At 35.3% G+C, this 23358-nt stretch overlaps 2 protein-coding genes and 1 pseudogene across 9 annotated transcripts; 1 reads left to right on the top strand and 2 right to left on the bottom strand.

Moving 5' to 3' along the window:
* Positions 1-1377: 1377 nt before the first annotated feature.
* LOC132029815 (uncharacterized) lies at positions 1378-6038 on the top strand. 8 transcript variants are annotated; one of them, XR_009407939.1, is made up of 4 exons: positions 1378-2526; positions 3695-3791; positions 4219-4417; positions 4982-6038. XR_009407939.1 is itself a non-coding variant. In XM_059419190.1 (3 exons), the coding sequence occupies exon 1, from the start codon at positions 1611-1613 to the stop codon at positions 2355-2357; it is 747 nt and encodes a 248-aa protein (XP_059275173.1). In that variant the 5' UTR covers positions 1412-1610; the 3' UTR covers positions 2358-2526; positions 4219-4417; positions 4982-6038. The 8 variants fall into 8 exon arrangements, 6 of the variants coding, with proteins under 6 accessions (XP_059275173.1, XP_059275172.1, XP_059275170.1 ...); XR_009407938.1 differs by having other exon boundaries at positions 3695-3844; positions 5027-6038; XM_059419190.1 differs by lacking the exon at positions 3695-3791 and having other exon boundaries at positions 1412-2526.
* Positions 6039-8123: 2085 nt separating this feature from the next.
* LOC132029816 (uncharacterized) lies at positions 8124-9048 on the bottom strand. Its single transcript, XM_059419192.1, has 2 exons — positions 8557-9048; positions 8124-8463 (listed from the first exon to the last, which is right to left on the bottom strand). The coding sequence occupies exons 1-2, from the start codon at positions 8801-8803 to the stop codon at positions 8399-8401; spliced, it is 312 nt and encodes a 103-aa protein (XP_059275175.1). The 5' UTR covers positions 8804-9048; the 3' UTR covers positions 8124-8398.
* Positions 9049-10088: 1040 nt separating this feature from the next.
* On the bottom strand, positions 10089-18220 carry LOC132031644 (TMV resistance protein N-like; annotated as a pseudogene).
* Positions 18221-23358: the final 5138 nt, after the last annotated feature.

Here is a 23358-nt window from a genome sequence, read left to right as displayed (position 1 = left end):
ACCCTCTTGGTACTTGCTGATCGTGATATTAAATCTTGTAACCTCCAAGGTATCATGATTAACTTGCTTTATATAATTTCAAGGATGATCTCATTTCCAAACTTACGTTTATGTTAATTGACTTACGACGTACTTGACGTATGAAAATGTGGGATGTAACATACGAGGTAAAATTATGTAATAGTAGATGTTTGTGCATTTTTGATAAACAATTGCAGGCGAAAGGTTGTCCATCGTTATTTTTGTTTACAATATCTCATATACGATTATTGATTTTAAAATTGATGTATTTTTAAATATTGTACAAGTTTTTTGGATCATTACCTACAAACCATCTACATCATGTGTTCAGAATTTGATGTTTTTTTTAATGTATTTATTGTCACCATATAAGGTTTCAACATGAAACTCCAATATTTATTGCCCTAGAGTTTTTAGGAAAATTGCAGGATTTTAAATGATTAGATCTCAAAGAAAATGATATTTGGTCTTGTTATCGCACATGTATTTCTGGTTGGATTTCAAGAAAGATGTCTATCACATATACACCTTTTAACAGTACTTGAATAAGGATTTAACTTTGACGATAACATCGGGTATATCACAATGACAAGTTCCTCACACACAGAACTTCCTTATAGAAAGAGTAACACATTTGCATGAGGGAAAAAAGAGTAAATCGAATTTAAAAAGAATAAAATTAAATATTTAAAATTTGTAATGAACTAATACCAAGAGTTTGAATTAATAAATATAAATTATTTCCTTTGGTATTACGAACAAATACTTAAAATATTGAGTCAACTAATTAGCAAAAGAATCTAATTTTATACTTTTTCAAATTCCTCACTTAAGTAAATTTATTTTCAAATTGACAAAAAATTTAAGTATATAAATTTGTTAAATAAGAAAAATATCTGTGGTGAAAGAAATTAGAAATAAAGCAAAATCAATTATAGTATAATGTTAAATGTCAAATTGGTAAAATGCAAATGCAAAATAACAAGTATGAGATAGTAGAAAAATATATTCTCAATTAAGTGTCATTTTTTTTTGTTACACTTATTTCAACAAATGAAAATTATCAATATTCTTATACATTAAGTTATTTCACTGCTAAATAAACATGAATTATCCACAAAAAATTAAACAGTAAAATTTGTTGCAAATTCTATTAAGCGATGGATTATCAAAATAATATTTAAGCCTTTCGAAAGCAATTTAGTGACGGATTAGCGATGAAATTCATATCTAACTCCAACTTTTTTTTCCTATAATATTTGTTGTTAAATGAGGTACGCGCTTTGGTCACGCGCAAAGCGCATACGTTGAATTAATAAGGATAAAAAAAGGAAAAATAACGTAGTCAATAAATTCAAATAAAATGAAAGAAATATGAAAAATAGAATTAAAGAAAACTAAAATACTACGTGTATATTTTTGATAAAATCCCATTATTTACTTGCGTGTCACCCAAAATTTCTCCAGTTTCCTAAATGCGGTCGTTTACGGTAGTATATTAGGAGGCCTTAAGGAAATTTTGATAAAACAACTCTGTGATTCTAAATTAGGACTAGGGTTTAAGGATTAATTACAGTAAGAAACACATTATGGAAGAGTACGAGGTTTACATTGATGAAAAGCTTGATACTGTTTTGGGTCATCTTCGTAAAGATTTTGATGGAGTTATTTCTTCTGGTAATTTGGGTCCAAGATTTGGGGTTTATGGTTCGTTTTTGCCAACTTATAAGCGCCCCACACAAGATTCATGCTTTTCTGCTCAAGAATCAAGTAAGTTCATTGTAAAACATGAAGTTTCTATGATTAGGTCGCTTAATCAGAGAACACTTACTGATTTAGGTGAAGTGTCGTCCAAATTTAGAGAAGTTTCGGGTGATTTATCTCCAACAAGTATCCTTCATACTATGACATCTTTCCCAGTTGTTGGAGACATACTGCTTTCACCTCTCCATGAGAAGTTGTTAACTTTGTTAAGAAATAGGAAAGTTTTCGCGAAGATTGACAAATATGATCACCAGGAAGTAAGAAGTAGTTCAGTGGAATTTGGTGGGGCTGTCTCTCTAAGAAAGAAAGATGTTACAAAAGTTGCAAGTCATAAACCTGACCAAACAAGGATGCTCCACACAAAGAAAAGAAAATTGAGGGATCACTTGGATGACAATGATGGTAATGCTTTTGAGAGGGAGGTTAGTAGTGAGAGTGGATTCAGAAAGCAGAAGAAATCGAAGGTGTATCAGACTGAAAAAAAGGAGTGCAATACAAGGGTGTTGAGAAATCAAGAACGAGAGGTTCAGTTACTAGAATTGTACCAGGAATCAGGGATTCTCCTCGTATAGATAGAAGCGTAGAGAGAGAACACCAGAAAAAGAAGTACAAAGTAAAGCTTCAGTCTCAAGCAGAATCTGGCATTATCCGCAAGCAAGTTTGCAAGTTCCCGCTCAACCAGGCCCTCGGATGTGGGAAGGAAGTGAGGACCTGCATTGCAATTTGGTGAAGAGGCATGCTGTAAGTGTGTTATATTCCTCGTATACACGTGTACAAAGTAGGATCGATTGCTATTTCCTGAAATTTTGAGAATTCAACTTTTTTATATATTATGATGCTCAACCTTTAAGATTTACCGGTTTGGGACAAGAGGTGTATAAAGTTTCAATCTTTCAAGGATAAGAAGCAGAGTTTTCTTAAGATCCAATTTTGAGTGTTAGGTTCTTTTTGTTGAGAATAGTGAAATATTGGAGTTTGGATACATCAGGTACAATTTTGGTGGAGGAATTTAATGAAATTACTATATTATCTATCATTATTTTTTTCTCCTCCTTAACTTTACCAGTTTCAAATTTTTGTTTCTCCTTTTTAAATTTGTTTATCTGGTGAAAATATATGAAAATTAGTGACTGAATCTGATTCACAAGTTTATTTATGTACTTAGCAGATTAGTTAAGGAAAAAAAAAGAACCTAAGCTCAAGCGTAATGATAAGTCCTCTAATCCCAATTGAAGAACCATCATACTCTTAGCTACTATATTAATTGAACATCTAACTTCCAAGTCTTGCAATGCTATTTATCTAAATATATTTCAGGTGATAAGGGTTGGATCTCAAGCCACAAGGTCCGTTATAATTATCTAACAAACAATTTCGAAACTTCATTAAAAATAGATCATGAGGAATATCATAAATGTAAAGAGAACTGAAACAATGGATGTAGTTGTCACTGGGGCACCTGTTGTAGATGTATTTTTCCTTTAATGAAGTTAGGCAGCTTGAGTTGTACTGGAGAAGCATGATTATTTTTAGAAAAAAATGTGAGTGAGACGTGCAGTATAAACACTTATAGTCAACATTGGCAATCAGACTCTGTAACTGCTATCCATGATTTGTACCTAGTAGCGGCGAAACCAAGTCCGTTGAATATGACCAAAACTGTTTCCAAGTATTGCAATGTGATTGGGAATGGGAAGTTTTGTTCCTATTATCAGATGTTCCATTAGGATTCAATATTTTCACCCATTGATTTTGCAGGTATGATTTGAGAAATTCTGATCTGGATTGGTTATAGTTCTCATTGACAATTATAATAACATGTTAGCTTAAGTCAAAACTTGTTTTGTCTTGAAGCACACGATCTCAAGTACTTGTTTGTCATTCTAACGTGGAACTGAAAAATTTGCAGAGGATAACTGGAATTCGTTGTTCCGGCAGCAGATCATGATGTCTTCTTCCCAGTTTGTGTCCGTTTTACTGCCTCAGGAACGTTTGATGACCTGAAGGTTCGCACCTGCTTCTACACATGACATTGTGACCCTCGATTTTCAGCCATTAGGTTGCTGATTCATGTTCTTTCTTATTTTGATTTGTTTGCAAACGATTTTTCTTATGTCTGTTTTATGATCATTTTCTCAAAGAAATCTTGTGGTTGTGTGGAGAACAGTTACAATGTTGAGTGAGTCTTTTGTGATTTTATGCATATGATGTTTTCCAGGGTTACTTCCAATAGGTTGTTAACCGTTGTCCCTAAGAGTTGGTTGATATGTTGATTCATTGTACTTTTATAACCTGTAACAATTTACTGGAACTGAGTGTTACTGGAAACTGAGTGTTAAAACATTGCAACTATTAAAGCATCATTACAATGTCAGATTTATGCACTGAGAGCATAGCATGCTAGTTCCTCATCGTTTAAAACTTATGCTTCAGATGATAGATTCCTCAAATTTGCGAAGGGACTAGGAGAATGCTCTAAGAATCCATGAAATCATCGACATGCGTACTGCATATGATTACTCGAAACAATTTCTGAAGAAATTGTGATATAGAGAACAGAATTTGCTTCTGATTCTTCTCAGGGCAGCTCTAGACAAGATTGAGACTATGAAAGCCACAAAGCATTAACTTGGTAAGTGATGTCTCCTGGCAAAAGATTGCAACATGAACAACAGCTTTCCTTCACTTCCTTTAGTTCTTGTGCTTGGTGTTGTTGGAGTATCATGAATGCCTCTGTTGTAAGATTCACTAATTAATATACGAGGCTAGAAACATGCAGATAACGATTATTCTTGTTATTATAGGCAAATAGCGAATTTGGAACATATGTAAAATCACCTTGCAAGTTATTAGTTGTGTATACTAGACTAATAGTAATATTATTGTCATCATACCGTATTTGTATGTCGAGTCCATCTAACAAGGGAAGACACAAAAACATGAATTTTTTTCTTCAGCTTTAACTTTCTGAGAGGACTTGCTCAGTCTACATCAGTGTAAACTGTTCTTTCAAATCTGCTATTTTTCTTCTACTTGTCTTTGATCTTATTGTTTTCAATTGACATCTGTGCATCTGTGCAATTCGTTATGATGTTTCTCTCATTTTTATGATTTTCGTTTGCTTCATTTAGTGGAATGGATTTTAGCTTAATTTGCTGCCCATCCTTGACTCATTTCTTTTATGGATCATTCTCAGGCTGAATCTCTTCTGACTGGATTGTTATCTTACATGCGTGAACAGATAGTTTGCAAATCAGAAGACATTAAAGCCTAAAAAAGGGCAGCCCGGTGCACAAAGCGTCACGTATTAGCAGGGTCTGGGGAAGGGCGGCGCCGCAAGGGGTGTGATGTAGATAGCCTACCCTAATGCAAGCATTAGTGGCTGCTTCATGGCTCAAACCCGTGATGATTTTGCTGGTGAAAGGGAAGATCCTTCTAGAAAACTTAGTCTTCCAGAGCCAGAGGCAGCGCTACAAGAACTCTTATGTAAATTTTGATTGTTGTTCCTTACACCAATAATCAGCTGATGAATTCTGCTCTTGTCATTGCTCAGATAATGGGAAATAGCTCTTTAATCCTTAAGTTAAGTATGCTTTGTTCATTGAGCGTATTTGATTCAGAGATTAGCCACTCGGATCCTTCCACCAATAGTTCAGAAAGCTTCCTACTTTCCTGGAAAAACTATTCTCTTTGCCAAGCTGCTCAAAGTTTGAACTATTAAAGCTTCGAGTTGTAAAAGGCAGCCTACAGATGCTGGGAGCAGATGGGTAGTTGAAGAAGCATGGAAACCATGCCCCATACATTTGGTTCCACTGTCCGTCTTCCGATTCTGATTTTGTGGATGATTCAATAGAAGTTGCAAAATCATCAGTCAATGAAATCCCAGAAACTGATAAATGTGGATGCAAGCTGGAGGCTTCTTCTGCGATGGAACACTTAAATGATCCTAAAATTAAGTGAGGAAGACGGAGGAGTCAGCTGATAGCCAGTGTATGAAGAATATGGAGATTGAAAGGCACTTTATCTCGGATAAAAATGACAACAATGATGCCTTTGGAAGGTTCAAAATGGCACCTGATGATTGATGGAGTCTGCAACCAATTCTGCAGCTTGTATATTATTGGCCAATGGAATTCGCTGGTAACTTCCAATATTTAAATTTATTTGTTTTACCTACTTAATGTATATGATTCCATTATCATGCAAAACAGACAAGGCAAATGAATTAATATCAGTGGGTTGTTGTTAACATATTTAATCTTTTGATGGTTGCGTGAGAAAGCTATTTTGCTTTTAGCATTATGATGTTGGCACTGCAATTTTGCTTTTGTGAAAGCAATATATGTGCTTAGTAATGTGTTAAGGTGCTTTTTGACATATGTACCTTTCTCTACCATTATAGTAGTTGTTTTCTTTCAAATTCTTATCCTAAAAGAGAACATCAGACCTCTATTTTAACCATACAACAGAGGAAGATAATTCATATTCGTGCTTCAAATTCTCTTTTGCTGAATGTTTTTCAATGATGTTATTACTTTATCAAGATCAACGTCAACACGAACCAGCAGACGGTAAGATAAAAAAGATTCCATATTCCTAATTTAAAATGATCACATCACGTCTAAGTTCTAACCATGAATTAGTGCAAACAGTCTTGAAAAGGTAGAAGCAGGGAAGGGCTTCTACGTAACATTTGGTATCTATTTTGCAAGACATTTGAAAGATCATGAGCCTTTAATTCTACCACAATTAGCTTTCTGTTATATTATCTGATTGAATAGGCAAGTTAACACAAAGACTTTGTTGCTTATCAACACGAGGGAGAACGAACTTCAACTTCACCTCCGTCCTCCACTGTCACCTTCCGAGGAGAGAGCGAACATCAACTTCACCTCGTACTCTCACACTGAGCTGCGTCTTCAATTGTTTCATCTTTTACCCAACTACCTACCATAACAAGAAAGATATTTGCATTCAAAAGTTAAATCCGGAGATTATCCTAATAAGACATTCAGAGTTAAAAACAGAGATTTGCCCAACTGTAACAATCAGAGAGCATAAAAAATGAACTATTAGTAAGTTAAAAATCTGCACTTATTCCAGACGGACTTCTTTCCCTCTCTCACCCTCACTTTATGCCTCAAAGATTGAATCAAATCAGTAGGCAATAATGAGGAGCACCTCTCCATACTGTGACTAATATGGTACTTTTATGATTAAAATTCCAAATGAAACAACAATTTCTATCAGCAGGTACTTTTAATGAAACAAATGCACATATTTAATGCTTCTCTTTCCTACTGTTGTTTATTTTATGGAGAAAAAAAAAATCTGTTTACTCCAATCTAAATTGAACCTCCACATTTAACTTGGTGCAGATATGAAATTGCCCCGACAAAAGTGTAATGCTAAACTTAGAGCACGATCATTACCTTTCTACAAGAAAATATTTAGATGCGGAGTATAAGAGAGTAGTTTATTTTTGGATATGATGGCAATCGCAATAGTAAATATATGTGACATTCAAGTTTGGTTCTATAAATTAAATTCGGAGGACTCAATTCCTCAACTACTTTAGCCTCTTGCCTTTGCTTAACCAATTGTTGATCAAACTGTGGCAACTGCCCATAAACTCCTCAACAGATGCACTGGCAGTGGCCTGAAAACCCCACCAAAATATTACTTCATGAAGGGAAAACTAGTTCTGTAACTAATGCAACATATAGTAAATTTGCCTTTGCTTTCTCAATCGAGCATTATCACCTTGAACAAGATATCTATCAGGTAAGAGAATTCTAACTCGAGATGTAAGACAGTAATATACATTTCCGGAGAGTTCCTTTACTTGAGGATCTATTGAAGATACAATCATACAATTAGATCTCTTATTTATTTATCATATAGTAATATTTAACATGCAGAATGCCAAGTATTTGAAGGAATGATGATACGGAAATGTAGAAAGCTCCTTCCCTTCACCCCCCCCCCCCCCCCCCCCACCTCCCCTCAACCAAAAAAAAAAAAAACCCCTAAAACTCAGTCTTGGATTGAAGCCCTACTTGGGGCAACGGAGATTACCAGATAAAGGAGAATGTTTCCCTTACTTGAGGAATCTTGATATAAAGGAATGCATAAGTTGATACTATGCCATTTTTTTGCCAACTATATGGGGATCAGTGCTTAAATATCACACAACAATCCAAAGAACTTTAGAAACATGTCCTTATGGAAGAATCCAATTAACCAATTTAAACAAAGGATTAACAGCGAAAACATTCATCTTTTGAAAAAACATGATGTATTTATAAAAAAAAAAAAAAAAAAAAAAAAAAAAAAAAAAGAAGCTGCAAAGGGTAAGTAAACTAAACAAAGAAACAAATATTTTATTTCAGAGAGCCATTTTAGAGCCAATTAAGTAAAACGAACCACCATTATTTTTCGGCATCTCTTGCACGGCCTCAAGCTCAGGTTCATTTTTATACAACAAATGAAATCTGAACTCCTCCATTTCTCCAGAGAAAGGTAACTCAACAAGCCCATAGTCAATTGGTGCTTTCCATTTGCTTTAGATGTATCTCATAAGCCAGCAAGAGGTACCAAGAAAAAATGAAAATTAAATTCTCGAAAATATTTTGAATGGTTGCACAAGGCAAGTATCTGGGACATATCCACGACATCCTGTCATCATATAAGGGAATCAAATGAGCTGTGGTTTCAATTAAGCTGCCAGAATAACATAGAACAAGTACCAAGAAGTTATCAGATACATACCGATTCTCAGGCAAATTGACTGTGGTGTGAGGATCACCAGCTGTAAGTTCTTCTTGGTCGATAAACTATGAATACTTTTCAGAGCCATATGATAATCTGCATGCGATGCATCTAATTTTGGTGGAAGTCCTGGCAGCTGTGCAAGACTCTTGCACTCTGTTAAGTCCAAGTTGGCTATGCTTTGAAGAAAATGCTCAAAAATCATTTCCCCTAAGATACAACTCTTTTTAAGAGGATAAGGATCCATTGTCTTCCAGAAGTTTGTAGTTATTAGGATTCAAAGTTTCCAATGAGCGTAATCCTTCAGCCACTGGAGGGAACACAAAGTACACTTCATCTCCAAGGCTTACTTCTGATTTTTGTTTTGCAAAACTCAAGAACTTAAGCTTTGTTCAAGCGGACGATGGAAGACGGAGGTCGTGACATTAGAGTGCGTGTGACATCAAGTGTTTCCAAATCCGCTATCTCTTCTGGAAGGCTTTCAAGCTTAGAGCAAACCGGTACATTTAGACTAACCAAAATTTTCAACCGACAAATGTTGCTCCCAAAGATTTACAGGGTTTTCTGAACCTCTCAAATCTAGGTACCTTATCTCACTCTTTAACTCCAAATTTATGCTTCCGAGGATTTCTGGAAAATTTTCTAAACTAGAGCATCCCTGTAGATACAGATATTTCAGGGAATTGGTACACAAAGATGGAAACCTCTTAAGCCGTTTACAATTAGTCAATTCTAATCTAAAGAGCTTCTTGAGAAATCCTAGGGAATGATGAACCTCTTCAAGATTCAAACAATTTGACAGATCCAAAGTCTCCAAATTTGGCATCCCCATGAAACCTGGAAACTCTTTAAGCCTCTTACAATCTGATAAGTTCAAGAATTGAAGACCACCAAGTTGGGCTATGCTTCGACGCAAATACACAAAATTATTTCCAGTGAGATACAACTCTTTCAATGAGGATAAGGATCCTATGTCTTCCGGAAGTCCTCCATCTAGTAGATTGCAGTAACTAAGATTCAGAACTTCTAATGAGCGTAACCCTTCATTCACCTGAGGGAACACATAACACACTTCATCTTTGAGGCCTACTTTTGATTTTTGTTTTGCAAAACTCAAGAATTTAAGCTTGTTCAATCGGACAATGGAAGGCGGAGGTTGTGAGATTAGAGTATTTTTGGCATCAATCCACTCCAAGTTTTCCAAATCTCCTATAGTTTCTGGAAAACTTTCAAGTTTTGAACAATTCGATACATTTAGACTGACTAAGCTTTTTAGCTTACAAATGCTGCTCGGAAGTGCTACAACTTCTAAACCCCTCAAATCCAAATCCTTTATCACACTGTATAGCATGTGATTCTCTAACTCCAGTTTCATGCTTCCTAGGATTTCTGGAAAATCTTGTAAACTAGAACACCCCTGTAGCCACAGATATTCAAGGGAATCAATGCACAAAGCTGGAAACCTCTTAAGGCGTTTACAGTTAGCCAATTCTAATGTACATAGCTTTTTTAAAAACCCCAAGGACTGATGAACCTCTTCAAGATTCATGCAATTTGACAGATATAAAGTCTCCAAATTTGGCATCCCCATTAAGTCTGGCAACTCTTTAAGCCTCTTCCCATCTGAAAAGTCTAATAACCGAAGACCACCAAACTGCACTATGCTTCGAGGCAAATGATCAAAGTTATTTCCGTGAGATACAACTCTTTCAAAGAGGATAAACATTCAATGTCTTCCGGAAGCCCTCCGTCTATTATATTGCAGCTACTGAGATTCAAGATTTCCAATGAGCGTAATCCTTTAGCCACCGGGGGGAACACAAAGCACACTCCATCTTCGAGGCCTATTTCTGATATTTGTTTCGCAAAACTCAAGAATTTAAGCTTGTTCAACCGGACAACAGAAGGCGGAGGTTGTGAGATTAGATTATCTCTAGCATCAAGCTGCTCCAAGTTTTCTAAATCCCCTATCTCTTCAGGCAAGCTTTCAAGTTTTGAGCAATACGACACATTTAGACTAACCAAACTTTTCATCCGGCAGATGCTGCTTGGAAGAGCTACAAGGTCCTTTAAACAGCTCAGATCTAGCTTGGCAATATGAGTTTGGTACTGAATAGATGATGGTAGTTCCCTAATCCCAGAGCCTCCCATGTGAATCTTTAACTCTAGCTTCATTCTTCCTAGGATTTCCGGAAATTTCTCTAAACTAGAGCAATCTTGTAGATACAGATATTCAAGAGATCCACATTAACACATGGAAACCTCTTAAGGCTTTTACAATCACGCAAATTTAACTCAACGAGTTTTCTAGAGCATCCCAGGGAATGGTGAACCTCTTCAAGATTGCTACAATATGACAGACTCAGATACTCCAAATTTGGCATCCCCGAGGAATCCGGAGTTCGCATCAGGCTCTTAGAGCAGCTAAGATTTAGCATCCGTAGAGAGGGAAAACGCTGTTCAGATAAAAAAAGGAATGAGGTAGAAAAACATGAACAGCAAGGTAAAAGAGTTACCATCTTATTAGGAAAATGTTTGAGTGAGTTTTAAAATTGAGCTTCTTAGTTAAAATGATAATGGGACAATTTGGAAAAAGACATAAAGATTTTACTTCAATCTGAGAACAAACCAAGATAATATATAATGCATATATTTTAGTTTTTGGAATTAATGAAAGGACATGCATCACAATCCTAGGACAAGCCAACATAGAAAGTATCTCAAATACAACAGGACAAAAGCAATAATATTTGCCAATATCAGGACAACGATAGTCACGGAGAAAAATAAAAATAAAACACAATTCAGCTAATGTACCTTTCTTCCCTTCCATAAATAATGCAGTGAACTGGACACGAGTTGAAGATGAACAAGCCTTTTGGGTTCAAAACTGGCTGGCAATGACACCCAAGGATAGTGATTCCAGACAAACCAACGCAAGTTGTTGGGCAAGTACCCAATGGAACCATCATGGAAATTGGAGCCATCATGGATCTGTGGATTCAAGTTCCCACGTATGTATAATATCCTAAGCCTTTTCATATTTTTCATGGCCTCTTTGCTAAAAGAGATATTATTAAAATAAGGATACCAGATTGCTTCAATTGTTTTGGTCCCCTGGTAAAAAGATCATTAGTATAACTTTAAATGTTGTATAAAATCTGCTTGTCAATATAACTACTTACTCACTCCTTGCGATGCCAAATCTCGTCATGTTTTGTACTATTTATTGTTGCACTTAAAGCTCTAGAAGAGCAGCACTGTTAAAAACTTTTAATGTACAACATTATTTTGGCCTCTTTTGAGAATGTGTTGCTTAAGGGAAATACTTTGTGCAAGTAATTCTACAATTATTTTTTCTAATAATACATTTTCCGAGATGTTCTTTAGAGTCAAGTCTAAAAGCTTTTAATGTTGTGATAAAACAAAGATGTAAATGAAATAGTACCAATAAATTGTCATTTTCGAAAATAAAAAAATAGCCACGGCAAAAAGAATTCATGATTGAGCTATTATGCATAAAAAATCATACAAATTTCAAATTAATCCAAAGAATGAAGTTTGATTGAACAATTAAAAAGGCTACAAGTCTGATTCATGGCTTAATAACAAAAGACAGAAAAATCTTTGGCAATTAATTTTACATTTGCTTCTCCTACTAAAGTAAACAAGTAAAATGACTTACGTGCGAGAATGTGAAGCCACAGAAACAAACATTTGGTATTGACCCTATATGTCTTTGGAACATGAAGAATAGAAATTGAATAGTATTGCTTTGTTTAGCCTACTAACCGTATTGTTGACCATCACTTATGCGGAAGGAAAGCCTGATGGTAATGCCCGGTGCTGGTCTTGTCCGCTTTCTTCACGCGATGCGGATGAAAAGCGGACCCTTCAGTCGAATTATTTTCCTTTTAGTTCGTCCTTTGTGGTCTTCGTCTCGTCACCTCGTCTAATCGTCATATGCTCCAAAATCAATCACTTTAAGCACAGTTTTCCATCGTTTGTCATCATCGTACCTATAAACATGAAATATAATGACATAAGTTCAAATACGACGATTACATCATGAATTAAGCGATAAAAGTCATAAGAATAGGATGTAAAATGACACAAAACATGATATTTGTGTCAAATATCACCACCCCCCACTTAGACTTTGCTCGCCTTCGAGCAAACACAAACCAACACCAAACTACACTTCTAGTTCAACTCATTCAAACAGGTCTGCAACGGGATTCAGCTAGTATGACTATCTCAAAAGAAAATTTTCAAAACCAAAACAATAAGCCAAGTTGCGAATGCCATGCCAAAGATTTAAAACCTCATTTTCAGCACCAAGGACCACCTTCCAAAAAAAACACTTCAATTTTAAAACCAATTGACCCAACGACACCACTTTACAGCATGTAAGCAACCTTATGATCAAGAAATCAACACTTCACCACTCTATTGCTAATTATGTGCCCTCACCAAAATAAAGTAGTCCATATCTCTCAAGAATCACACATGTTTAAATCAATGGACCTAAAATCAATAAGTACGCTCACTCTCACAAAGAATATCACATGTAAAATACGACATACCATCGGCTTGCCCATAGTGTAACCACTCTACTAATACAAGTAAGACGAACCTAGAATCAAGTAGGACTTCGAGGGTTGTAATGTAGGCTAAGGGACGAGTAGGAATTATTTGGATAATAGTGACTAACCTCCCTAAGCACTTTAATACATATACTTCTATCATTCTTGCACAATTTCTTCATTAGCCCTCATTCAACACCGACCAACCTTTAAATTTCTCCCAAGTCACCCATTTTCTTTGTTTAAGCACCACTCTTTTTAAAAGTCACACAAGTTAGACGGGAAAATTTTTCGCTACATTTTTTCTGTCTTTTTCAGATTTCTTTCTTTTTTTTTTTCAATTCCCAACTAACAAGTGAATTAGTTCTTTTCATTCGGTGCTCCCATTGTCTTCCTAGATTACAATTAACAACCATTTCCCCTCTTTATTTCACATCCCAACTCCCATTATACATGTAAATGATTAAAGTGCTCATAGAGTATTTGGATCAAAAATCAAGTTTTATAGAACGAAGGGGTAAAGGCTAATTAGTTGCTATAAAAGAAAAGGCTAAAAGCTCAAAAGGGTTAACTAGGGTGCTATTTGCAAGTTGGTGGGATAACTTTTTAGGCTTTTTAGTGACTAATCAAAGAAACGCCTCTATCATTTTCTAGGCTCAACCGAACTTCATTTCGCTTTGTGAACACACAGGGCAAGTTCTAGACGTCAATACTAAACATGGATTCAAATGCAAAACCTTACTCACACATGGCACACAATCAACGCAAGAGGATCCGGTTGTCCCTCGAATCAAACAACAATGAAAATCAACAATGCCAAGTGGGTCATACGAGTCAAACAAAAACCATTTTCAAGTGCTTTCAAGAAAAGTGATACAATTTCAAGGCATGTTTTCGCAAAAAATTTCAAGATCACTCATATGTCAATACTTCACATAACCCGTGCACCTAGCATTTGAATACACCTATCCTAAGGACTAATTTTCCCTCAAGCAGGTTGTCATCCATCCGTCATCAGGAAAAGCCCTTTCTATGACTAAAGAAAAAAAAATCTACCTACGCCCGGGTCAAAGGCCCCCCCTCGGGAAAGAACCGAGGCCATAAGAAAACCAAAAGGGGTGGATGATGAATGCCTACTAATGAGGGACTTAAGAAGTTATCAAAGAAAAATAAGGAAAATAAAATCTTTTTGAATTTTTTTTTCAACTTTTTCTATTTTTTTTTTCGACACTAAGATGCAAAACTACTAAAAAAATAATCCTAAGGCATACTAATCATCATCCGCAACCTCAAAACATGTTGTTACAAACCAGGGACCTATTTTCCACCCCACACTTAAAATTATGCAATGCCCTCAATGCATATATATTTGAAAAAAAAATAAAGCGCAAGCAAGGTAAGAAATACTCCCTGGGGCCCACTAGGGCCTAGCTAGCAACATGCTCTCATCATCAAGGGGCGAATGACCCCACACTTAAAACTCTGGCATGCTCCTCAGCTTTCAACTTTGGGTACTCAGACTTCCCCTAATCCTCGTGGCACAACATGAATCAACTTTTTCCTCCACCTTGAACTTATGAATTTCACCCCTAACTATGCATCCAATTTTCTGTCACGCTTTTGGGGCGGTAGTGTAAAAATAAAGGAACCAAGCAATAGATATCGTTTCTTGAACATCTTGGCCCTTAAGTGAGGAATGTCGCTTTGTCTTTTCGGTGTGGCAAATTTCAGGATATAAGGCTCTTGTTCCTCATCTATACACTTATTCATCAGCGTGGAAGGCTCGATTTCCATGTCTCCAACCACGCATAATGTAGAAAAATGTTTAGAACGAGGCCCAACATGCCCTAACTCTAAAACAACATTATTTCTGATATCCTCACTTTTGTATACCTCCTCAACAATGACATCATCAACAAAGATCTGATCGAATGGTTGAAATTCCTCTATCTGCTCCACATGCGGGCCACTACCCAAGGTAATATGTAGTTGGGCATCAGATGCCTCAACATTTTTATTCATTTGTGCCTGCAAGCCATGGATATCTGAGCCAAATTGGTCTATCTCTTGTCCGAGCTCGTTCTACCTTCTATCGAGCTTATGTAGCCATGTTTGAAAGACTATCACAGAGAAACCCATGAAATTTCATTAGTTGAGCTTGTTCGTTAGCCAAGATTGGCTCACTATCTCTCGCTTCTTCAAAGCTATCTACTTGTGGAAGTCGCTCTCTCTTTTGTTTGAGGTTCGTCTTGAGTATTGGCTAAGCCTGTAACTTGTAGATCATTACAAGTTTCGGCCTCGGCCTGCATCTCTATGAGTTTGGCACGAATCCTCTCTATGGCTTTCCACATTTCTGCGTTTTGCTCTCTCATTAATGCATCATGCTCCATTATTTGCTCCCCTATTTGCTTCATCATATCGCTAACCCGAGCAAGACTTTCCGCATCCTCCACTTCGTTACTACTGTAAACATCACAAATAACAGGAGGATCATAATATGGGCTCGAGGATGGGGAGTGAGAGTTAGGACAACCATTCCAATGACCGTCTTGACCACCACATATATTACAAATATTCCACTCAAAAGATTGGGAAGGTGCACACAACCCATTTCCGGAAATATTTTGACAGTGTTGCCACAAGTGGGGTCCTCCGCAAACCAAACAAGGATCACCAAAATAGGAACAACCAATATTCGACCAATTTTTACTCCAAGCTGCCATGTCAAGTAAACTAACCAAAATATTAAATTAAAAATAAAATAAAATAATAATAAATAAATAAAAACTTGAATAGAAATTCAAAAATCCAAATTAGAAAAACAGTAATATTGCTAAGTCCCCGGCAACGGCGCCAAAAACTTGTTGCTCCCAAACACACACGCAAGTATACGTGGTCGTACAAGTAATATAGACTGTTAAGTCCGGATATCGATCTCATGAGAGACTTAGATTCTCCGTTAAGCTAATTCAAATTCGGATGAAACTATTCAAGAAAGTGAAAATCAAGATGTTTATTGTACTAAACTAAAACTGAAAAGTAAACAATTTGTGATGGTTGTTTTTGTGACTAGGAATATCTTGACAAAGATTGTAAGAATTATCAGATGAGAGAAAGATCTAGGGTCATGGCTTTCGACAATTCAGTTGATCTTCGGACAATTCCACCTATTTTATTTCCTGGGTTACTAGTTGACGGGTTAATTATGCGGAAGGAAAGCCTGATGGTAATGCCCGGTGCTGGTCTTGTCCGCTTTCTTCACGCGATGCGGATGAAAAGCGGACCCTTCAGTCGAATTATTTTCCTTTTAGTTCGTCCTTTGTGGTCTTCGACTCGTCACCTCGTCTAATCGTCATATGCTCCAAAATCAATCACTTAAACACAGTTTTCCATTGTTTGTCATCATCGTACCTATACACATGAAATATAACGACATAAGTTCAAATACGACGATTACATCATGAATTAAGCGATAAAAGTCATAAGAATAGAATGTAAAATGACACAAAACATGATATTTGTGCCAAATATCACTTGGAACTTCTTTTTTGAAAGCATGCTGATTGAACAATTGAATAGCTTCATGATCAGGTAGTGTAGTCACTTCATATATTGCATCATCCTTCTCTATGTGATGTCTGTTTCTAGTTGTTACAACAACTCTACTGCCACTACCAAACCAACAAAGATCACCTGCTAAATACTCCAAATGATCAGTATGATCCATGTCGTCAAGCACAACTGGCACCTTTTTAGAACAAAGTCTGCTCTGAATCATGTCTTTCCTGTTAAAACTTATTATTGACGTAATCATCTTTTCTTCTTAACAGTTCAGAGAGGAGGGTATTTTGTAAAGAATGTAGTTGATTCTTTTTTTCATTTTCTTTAATATCCGCAAGAAAATAAGTAGCTTCAAATTGATAATATAGAGTATCAAAAATAACTCTAGTGTCTTACCAACACCTCCCATGCCCCATATCCCCACAATCCGAACATCATCGATTTCCATATCAAGTAGGAACTTTAATTTCTCTAAATGAGCATTCATTCCCACAACATCTCGCAAAGAAGATAAAGAAGCACTCCTGCATGATTTGGAAGAAATTTGGTCGACAATCTGCTGAATATTCTTTGACTCAATCCTACATAAATAAGAAGATTAATTGTGGATGTAAGAAAGTCAAGAATTAGTAAGTATTTCATATAGTTGATGTGCATAAATATAATAAAAAGACTGCACATAAATCAAACTCTTGAAGAACTATTCTGAATATTATATATGTAAGAATGTTATTGAGGAATTCAAGTGATAGGAACTATAATGTCTTCTAGCAGATAAGAACATATAAATCATCTGTGAATGCTTTTTACCAGAAATCATAAAATAAAATATTTCTAATGTCTAAGGTACACATAAAATTAAATAATTGCATATATTTTTTTACTCACCCTTGGCGGATGTCATATCCTTTTAGATTTACGGCAACAGTTAGGGCAGTCCTCCATCCTTGCACCTTCTGCATTCCTTCAACATCATCCTTACACATTGATTCATGTTTGACAAAGGCTTCAGCAAAGCTCTCCCTCTGGTTTCGAACTTCGATGGATCCACATCATAGAAAACAGTATGACGATTTGTCCATTATCGTCCTTGCATTTGATGATCTTCACTAGTTCATCTAAGCACCACCTCGATGTAGCATAATTCTTTGAGAAAATGATAACGGCAACTTGAGACTCTTTGATAGCTTTCAAGAGTTCTTCTGTGATGGATGTGCCATGCTTTAGTCTTTTATCATCTTCAAAGGTGAATATTCCTCTATTTCTCAAACCTTCGTACAAGTGACTTGTAAAATTTCTGCGAGTATCTTTGCCTCTAAAACTTAGAAAGACATCGTACTTCCATCGAGGACCTTGTGAATTACCCACAGAAGAAGATGATGCCATTGATTTAGTTAATTTTTTGAAATTTGAGAAGAAAAAAAAAACTGTGTGGATAGATTTGTGGTTGTGATAGGAGATTAGATGATGATATTTTGGACAATGTTATATATAGGACTTCAAATCTACTCCACAGAATTATTGCTATTGAACTAGTCAACTGGTATATACTGTAGCATTAGATGTGATACATTTTCATTGAATATTATTTATAGCAATAGTAAGAAGTAGGAAATTTCTGTGAAGCTTCTTAATACTCTTTGAACTGTAATAGAAGGAAGTGGGAACTTCCTTTCAAAGACCCACCTCTCCACCCCTTGTGGCTCCTGCAGTAAGACTCCACAGTAATAAGTACACAATGGACAGCTCAATGTACAAGCCGATAAAGCTACAAATAAAAGAATATACTTGGAAGAACATCCCAAATGTGAAGAAACGAAAATTTGTGAGAAATTTCACCAGTTGGATAGAATTATTGCTCCAGAAGTCCAAACACCAACGCCCCTTTCTCTTCTCTGCCAAAAATTGTTGTCATACTAACCAATAGATTGAATTGTTTTTAATTTTCCATGAAAGTTGAAAAGTCTTCGTCCAACAAAATATTTCTCTAATAAAAATAATCTAAACCAAACGGATAAAAATGAAACTTTACTCAACAATTTGTGAGCGTGTATTTGAAATTGTAAAATACTATATTAATGGGTAAAAGTAAGGTAATGCAATTTCTTTGTCACCCACAAGAGCTGCAAGACGTAGGACTTCATTGTGATTGAAGATAACAACCAATTAAAAGCACGATGGTCCTATTTTCTTTGTGAAGATGGAAAAGTGGAAACAAAAGAATGTTACTTTTCCAAAAGCATATTTGTTAGTTTAATAAGCAATTTCCAGAATCTATATAGAGTGAAATGAACACATATTTCATGTTTTTTCTTTCCAGCTACTGTTGTGTATCCTATAAGAAGTTGCTTCATTCCCTCTAGTGCTAAATTGAAGGCCCATGTTGGAACATGACATTGTGTGCGCAAGCCAGTTTATACACCACTATCGTAGAAAAAAAAAACATTGATTGTCACCTTTCGTCAATTCCCCTGTAAAGTTTTTGAAGCTAGGTAGTGCGAGGGAAAACCTATGGTGTCAAGACAATGAAAATCATTTTGCTCACTTTTTCATGGATGGACCTGTTCTAGTGAAGGACCAAAAGCTAAAAAAACATAGTATAAGACTATTTTAAATGAGAAATACGATTTACCAACTAAATGTGAAGAACATACTAATGAACAAAGTTGTTAAGGCTCTACTCTACTTCTGATCAGAATTATTATTGAGTATTCTTTGATCCGTAATATAAGCTAGTAAGAAAGTCCCTTCAAAGACCCAACCCTCCTTGCACTAAAGCTTCACTGTTATATGTACACAATGGACAGCTCAAAGTACAAGTCGATAAAGCTACAAATAAAAGAATATACTTGGAAGAACATCCCAAATGTGAAGAAACGAAAATTTGTGAGAAGTTTCACCAGTTGGATAGAATTATTGCTCCAGAAGTCCAAATGCGCAGCCCCTTCCTCTTCTCTGCCAAAAATTGTTGTCATACTAACCAATTGATTGAATTGTTTTTAATTTTCCCAGAAAGTTGAAAAGTCTTCGTCCAGTAAAATATTTCTCTAATAAAAATAATCTAAACAAAACGGATAAAGATGAAACTTTACTCAACAATTTGTGAGCTTGTATTTGATATTTTAAAATACTATATTAATGGGTAAAAGTAAGGTAATACAATTTCTTTGTCACCGACAACAACTGCAAGACGACTTGACTTCATCGTAATTGAAGATAACAACCAACTAAAAGCACCATTGTCCTATTTTCTTTGTGCAAATGGAAAAGTGGAAACAAAAGAATGTTACTTTTCCAAAGCATATTTGTTAGTTTAATAAGCAATTTTCAGAATCTATATGGAGTGAAATGAACACATATTTCATGTTTTTCTTTCCAGCTACTCTTGTGTATCCTTTAAGAAGTTGCTTTATTCCCTCTAGTCCTAATGTGAATGTCCATGTTGGAACATCACATTGTGTGCACAAGCCAGTTTGTACACCACTGTCATAGAAAAAAAAAACATTGATTGTCACCTTTCGTCAATTCCCCTGTAAAGTTTTTGAAGCTAGGTAGTGCAAGCGAAAACTTATGGTGTCAAGGCAATGAAAATTATTTTTCTCACCTTTTCATGGAGGGACCTGTTCTAGTGACGGACCAAAAGCTAAAAAAACATAGTATAAGGCCATTCTAAATGAAATACGATTTACCAACTAAATGTGAAGAACATAATAATGAGCAAAATTGTTAATGCTATACTCTAATTCTGATCAGAATTATTACTGGGGATTCTTGATCCGTAATATAGCAAGTATGAAAGTTCCTTCAAAGACCCAACCCTCCTTGCACCAAAGCTCCACTGTTATATGGACACAATGGACAACTAAAAGTACAAGCCGATGAAGATGCAAATAAAAATAAGGGTAATATCCTAGCAATTTCTTTAGAGTTAGATTTCTCAGATGGTCATTCAACTAATGATCATCTCTCTTCTTTATTCCAATTTTCTGTGTTGTTGAGTGACCATATGACAAATCAACTCATTTCTTTGTCGACGACTTGACTTCATCCATTCATTGTGATTGAAGATAACGACCTATCAATAGCAGTACGATTTTTTGATGGAAAGTGAAAATAAAAGTGGGTCCATACCTTATAATTCTCTTCAGAAAGAATATTGTGTATCTCACAAAAATCCCCAATGGTGGTGCAACTTGCAGTGTTTGTCATAACGTCCATGAAATCCTACCTCGTACGGCGACAATTTTGCTACTATAGGTCTTTTGGCTTTTGCCACTAAGTGTATGTTCGTCTTCCTACCTATATATTCATATATAGAGCTAGTTAAGCCGTCGATTAACTTTTGAACCTATTCATTGATGACTTCTAATATCTATATAAGTGTAAAAATTCAGACCCCACAAATAATGATTTTATTATAAGAACATATAATCCAAGACACAAGTGTATCAAGACCACCAAAAACTACCTATACAATTCTAATTTCACCAGAAACTACCTATGCAATTCTAATTTCTTGGCCAATTAAGCACTCTAAGGATAAAATCACGGAACAGCCATATATTAAGATATTCAAGTTTGAAGAGTTGGAAGTAATGTAGGAAAAAAACCTCTTACAATATTTCAACTAAGAGATTTTACAAATGCCTTGATAATAAACATATCTCCAGGGGCATTGAAGCTATTGGATAGTAACATAGAGAGATCAATGAAATAGATTGAAACAGAGATGTTGGGTCTAAAATCAGGGATGATAAATATAGAGACACCGTGAATCTGAATAATCAGAATTGTAGCTGCGGGGCTGTGACACTCAAGGAAATTTCTTGTGCACATACCACAGTTGCCGTGCATCGTAGGAATTAATATGGACCAATTGACTGGGTTGATTGTTATTATACCATGAAGACTTATTCTCATCTCCTGTAAACAACAAAAAATGGTGCCCGAGAAATGATAGGCCTCTTGTTGGCTCTTCAATGGTATGTAATGTTTATTCAAATAACGAATGACAAAATCATCATTCCAACTGTAGACATATTACACAATTGTAGACATATTACACATCCAGTTAGCAACAACTATATTTCTAACTCACCTTGAAATATGACCAAGAATACTAAGCACATCAACGTGTCCATTAAATTACTTCAGTGATTGTTCCTTATCTCCTTTATACAAAAAAAAAAAAAAAAAAAAAACATTATATTTTTTTTCTTTTCGTGGGGAAGCTTTGTCAATATATGTCACATTGATATTAAATTCAAATTCAGGTGAATCTGCTACTAGTATTATATTAACTTTTTGATCTCCCTTTTTTTCATGCTCTTTTTTGTCATTTCAATTTTCAATTAAGTGAGAATTTGATTAACAATTCAAATAAGGAAGTGATTTATATTGGTCATCCATACACTGATCATGGTCGTCTCATCGTAATGTCATACAATTTTGATAAATTTACTGGTAAGGCCAATATTTTACATTCTTGTGGTCTGCCATTACGCCAGGCTACAGACACTAGTGATTCTAGACCTTGAACCCATCCCGGTTAGAACTTATGAGCAAATTGTATTTGGGTAATTTTGATCTTTGTTCGTCAATCGAAAAGAGGAAGTGATAATGTTGAAATAGTTGATGGTAATCTTAATTAGTTCATACATTAAGCTAAATTATTGTATACACCAAAACGTGAAGTCATATTCTTTTTATGACTTTATTAGCTATTTTATTTTATTTTCGTAGAAACTACATAGACTTCATAAGATTGTCACCTATTTAATAGTAGTATCAGAAAAGGGCAGGTGGAATATCTATTGTAGTACGAGTAGTAGTTTTTTTCATAGCCTGTAGGATGTGTCTATTTTGTCGATTTTTATGGAAGAAGTTTGACATCTAAATTGAACTTTGAGGGACAAAATAATAAAGTTTCACTTTAAGCAACAAAATCTAACAAAACTAAACTTTGAGGGACAAAATAATTAATTTCACCTTTTAAGCAACAAAATCTAACAAAACTGAACTTTGAGGGACAAAATAATCAACTTCACCTTTTAGGCAACAAAATCTAACAAAACTGAACTTTGAGGGCCAAAATAATTGATTGTCACCTTTTAAGCAACAAAATATAACATATAACAGCGCAAGTTTAATTTGTACTTCCTAGCTCTATCGGTCCAAAGAACAAATTGACTGTTTGAAAATTCGCAGTCAAATTACTCTTTTCAGACTAGAATTCAATAATTTAACGGTATTTTTATCACTTAAATTTTGAAGAATTAATTTAAAAACTATTGAAGTCAAACAAATTGGACTGCTACTAAGGCCAAGTTGAAACATCAAGTGGAAGTGTGGAACAATGAGTATTATTCTACATTTGAAGCACATTTGTACCCTATAGACATTCACTATCATATTTAATAATATTCAAATATACGATTAGTAACTTGTTCAAAAATTAATTCTCTTATCAGTATGCGCTAAAGTGAACATAAACTCGGGTCGGTCAAAGGTCCCAAAATCGCATGCTAATATGGTAATATAATCAAGGTAGAATTCTCTTCCAATGAATCAAATTAGAAGTGTTGAAAGTATATAGTTTAACTTGAGAAAAATTCAGTACATGAAATTTCAGTGTTGAATGAAGGAAACAAAGTCA

Source organism: Lycium ferocissimum, chromosome 9, assembly GCF_029784015.1.
Source record: "Lycium ferocissimum isolate CSIRO_LF1 chromosome 9, AGI_CSIRO_Lferr_CH_V1, whole genome shotgun sequence".
Classification (NCBI taxonomy): domain Eukaryota; kingdom Viridiplantae; phylum Streptophyta; class Magnoliopsida; order Solanales; family Solanaceae; genus Lycium; species Lycium ferocissimum.
This window is presented reverse-complemented; position numbering and strand designations above follow the sequence as displayed.

Excerpts from the sequence above, each read along its gene's own strand:
- LOC132029815 (XM_059419191.1), top strand. The coding sequence starts at position 1,611 with ATGGAAGAGTACGAGGTTTACATTGATGAAAAGCTTGATACTGTTTTG.
- LOC132029816 (XM_059419192.1), bottom strand. The coding sequence starts at position 8,803 with ATGGATCCTTATCCTCTTAAAAAGAGTTGTATCTTAGGGGAAATGATT. Across the intron at positions 8,464-8,556 it reads GTCAATTTGCCTGAGAATCG|GATGTCGTGGATATGTCCCA; the intron begins GTATGTATCTGA and ends ATATGATGACAG.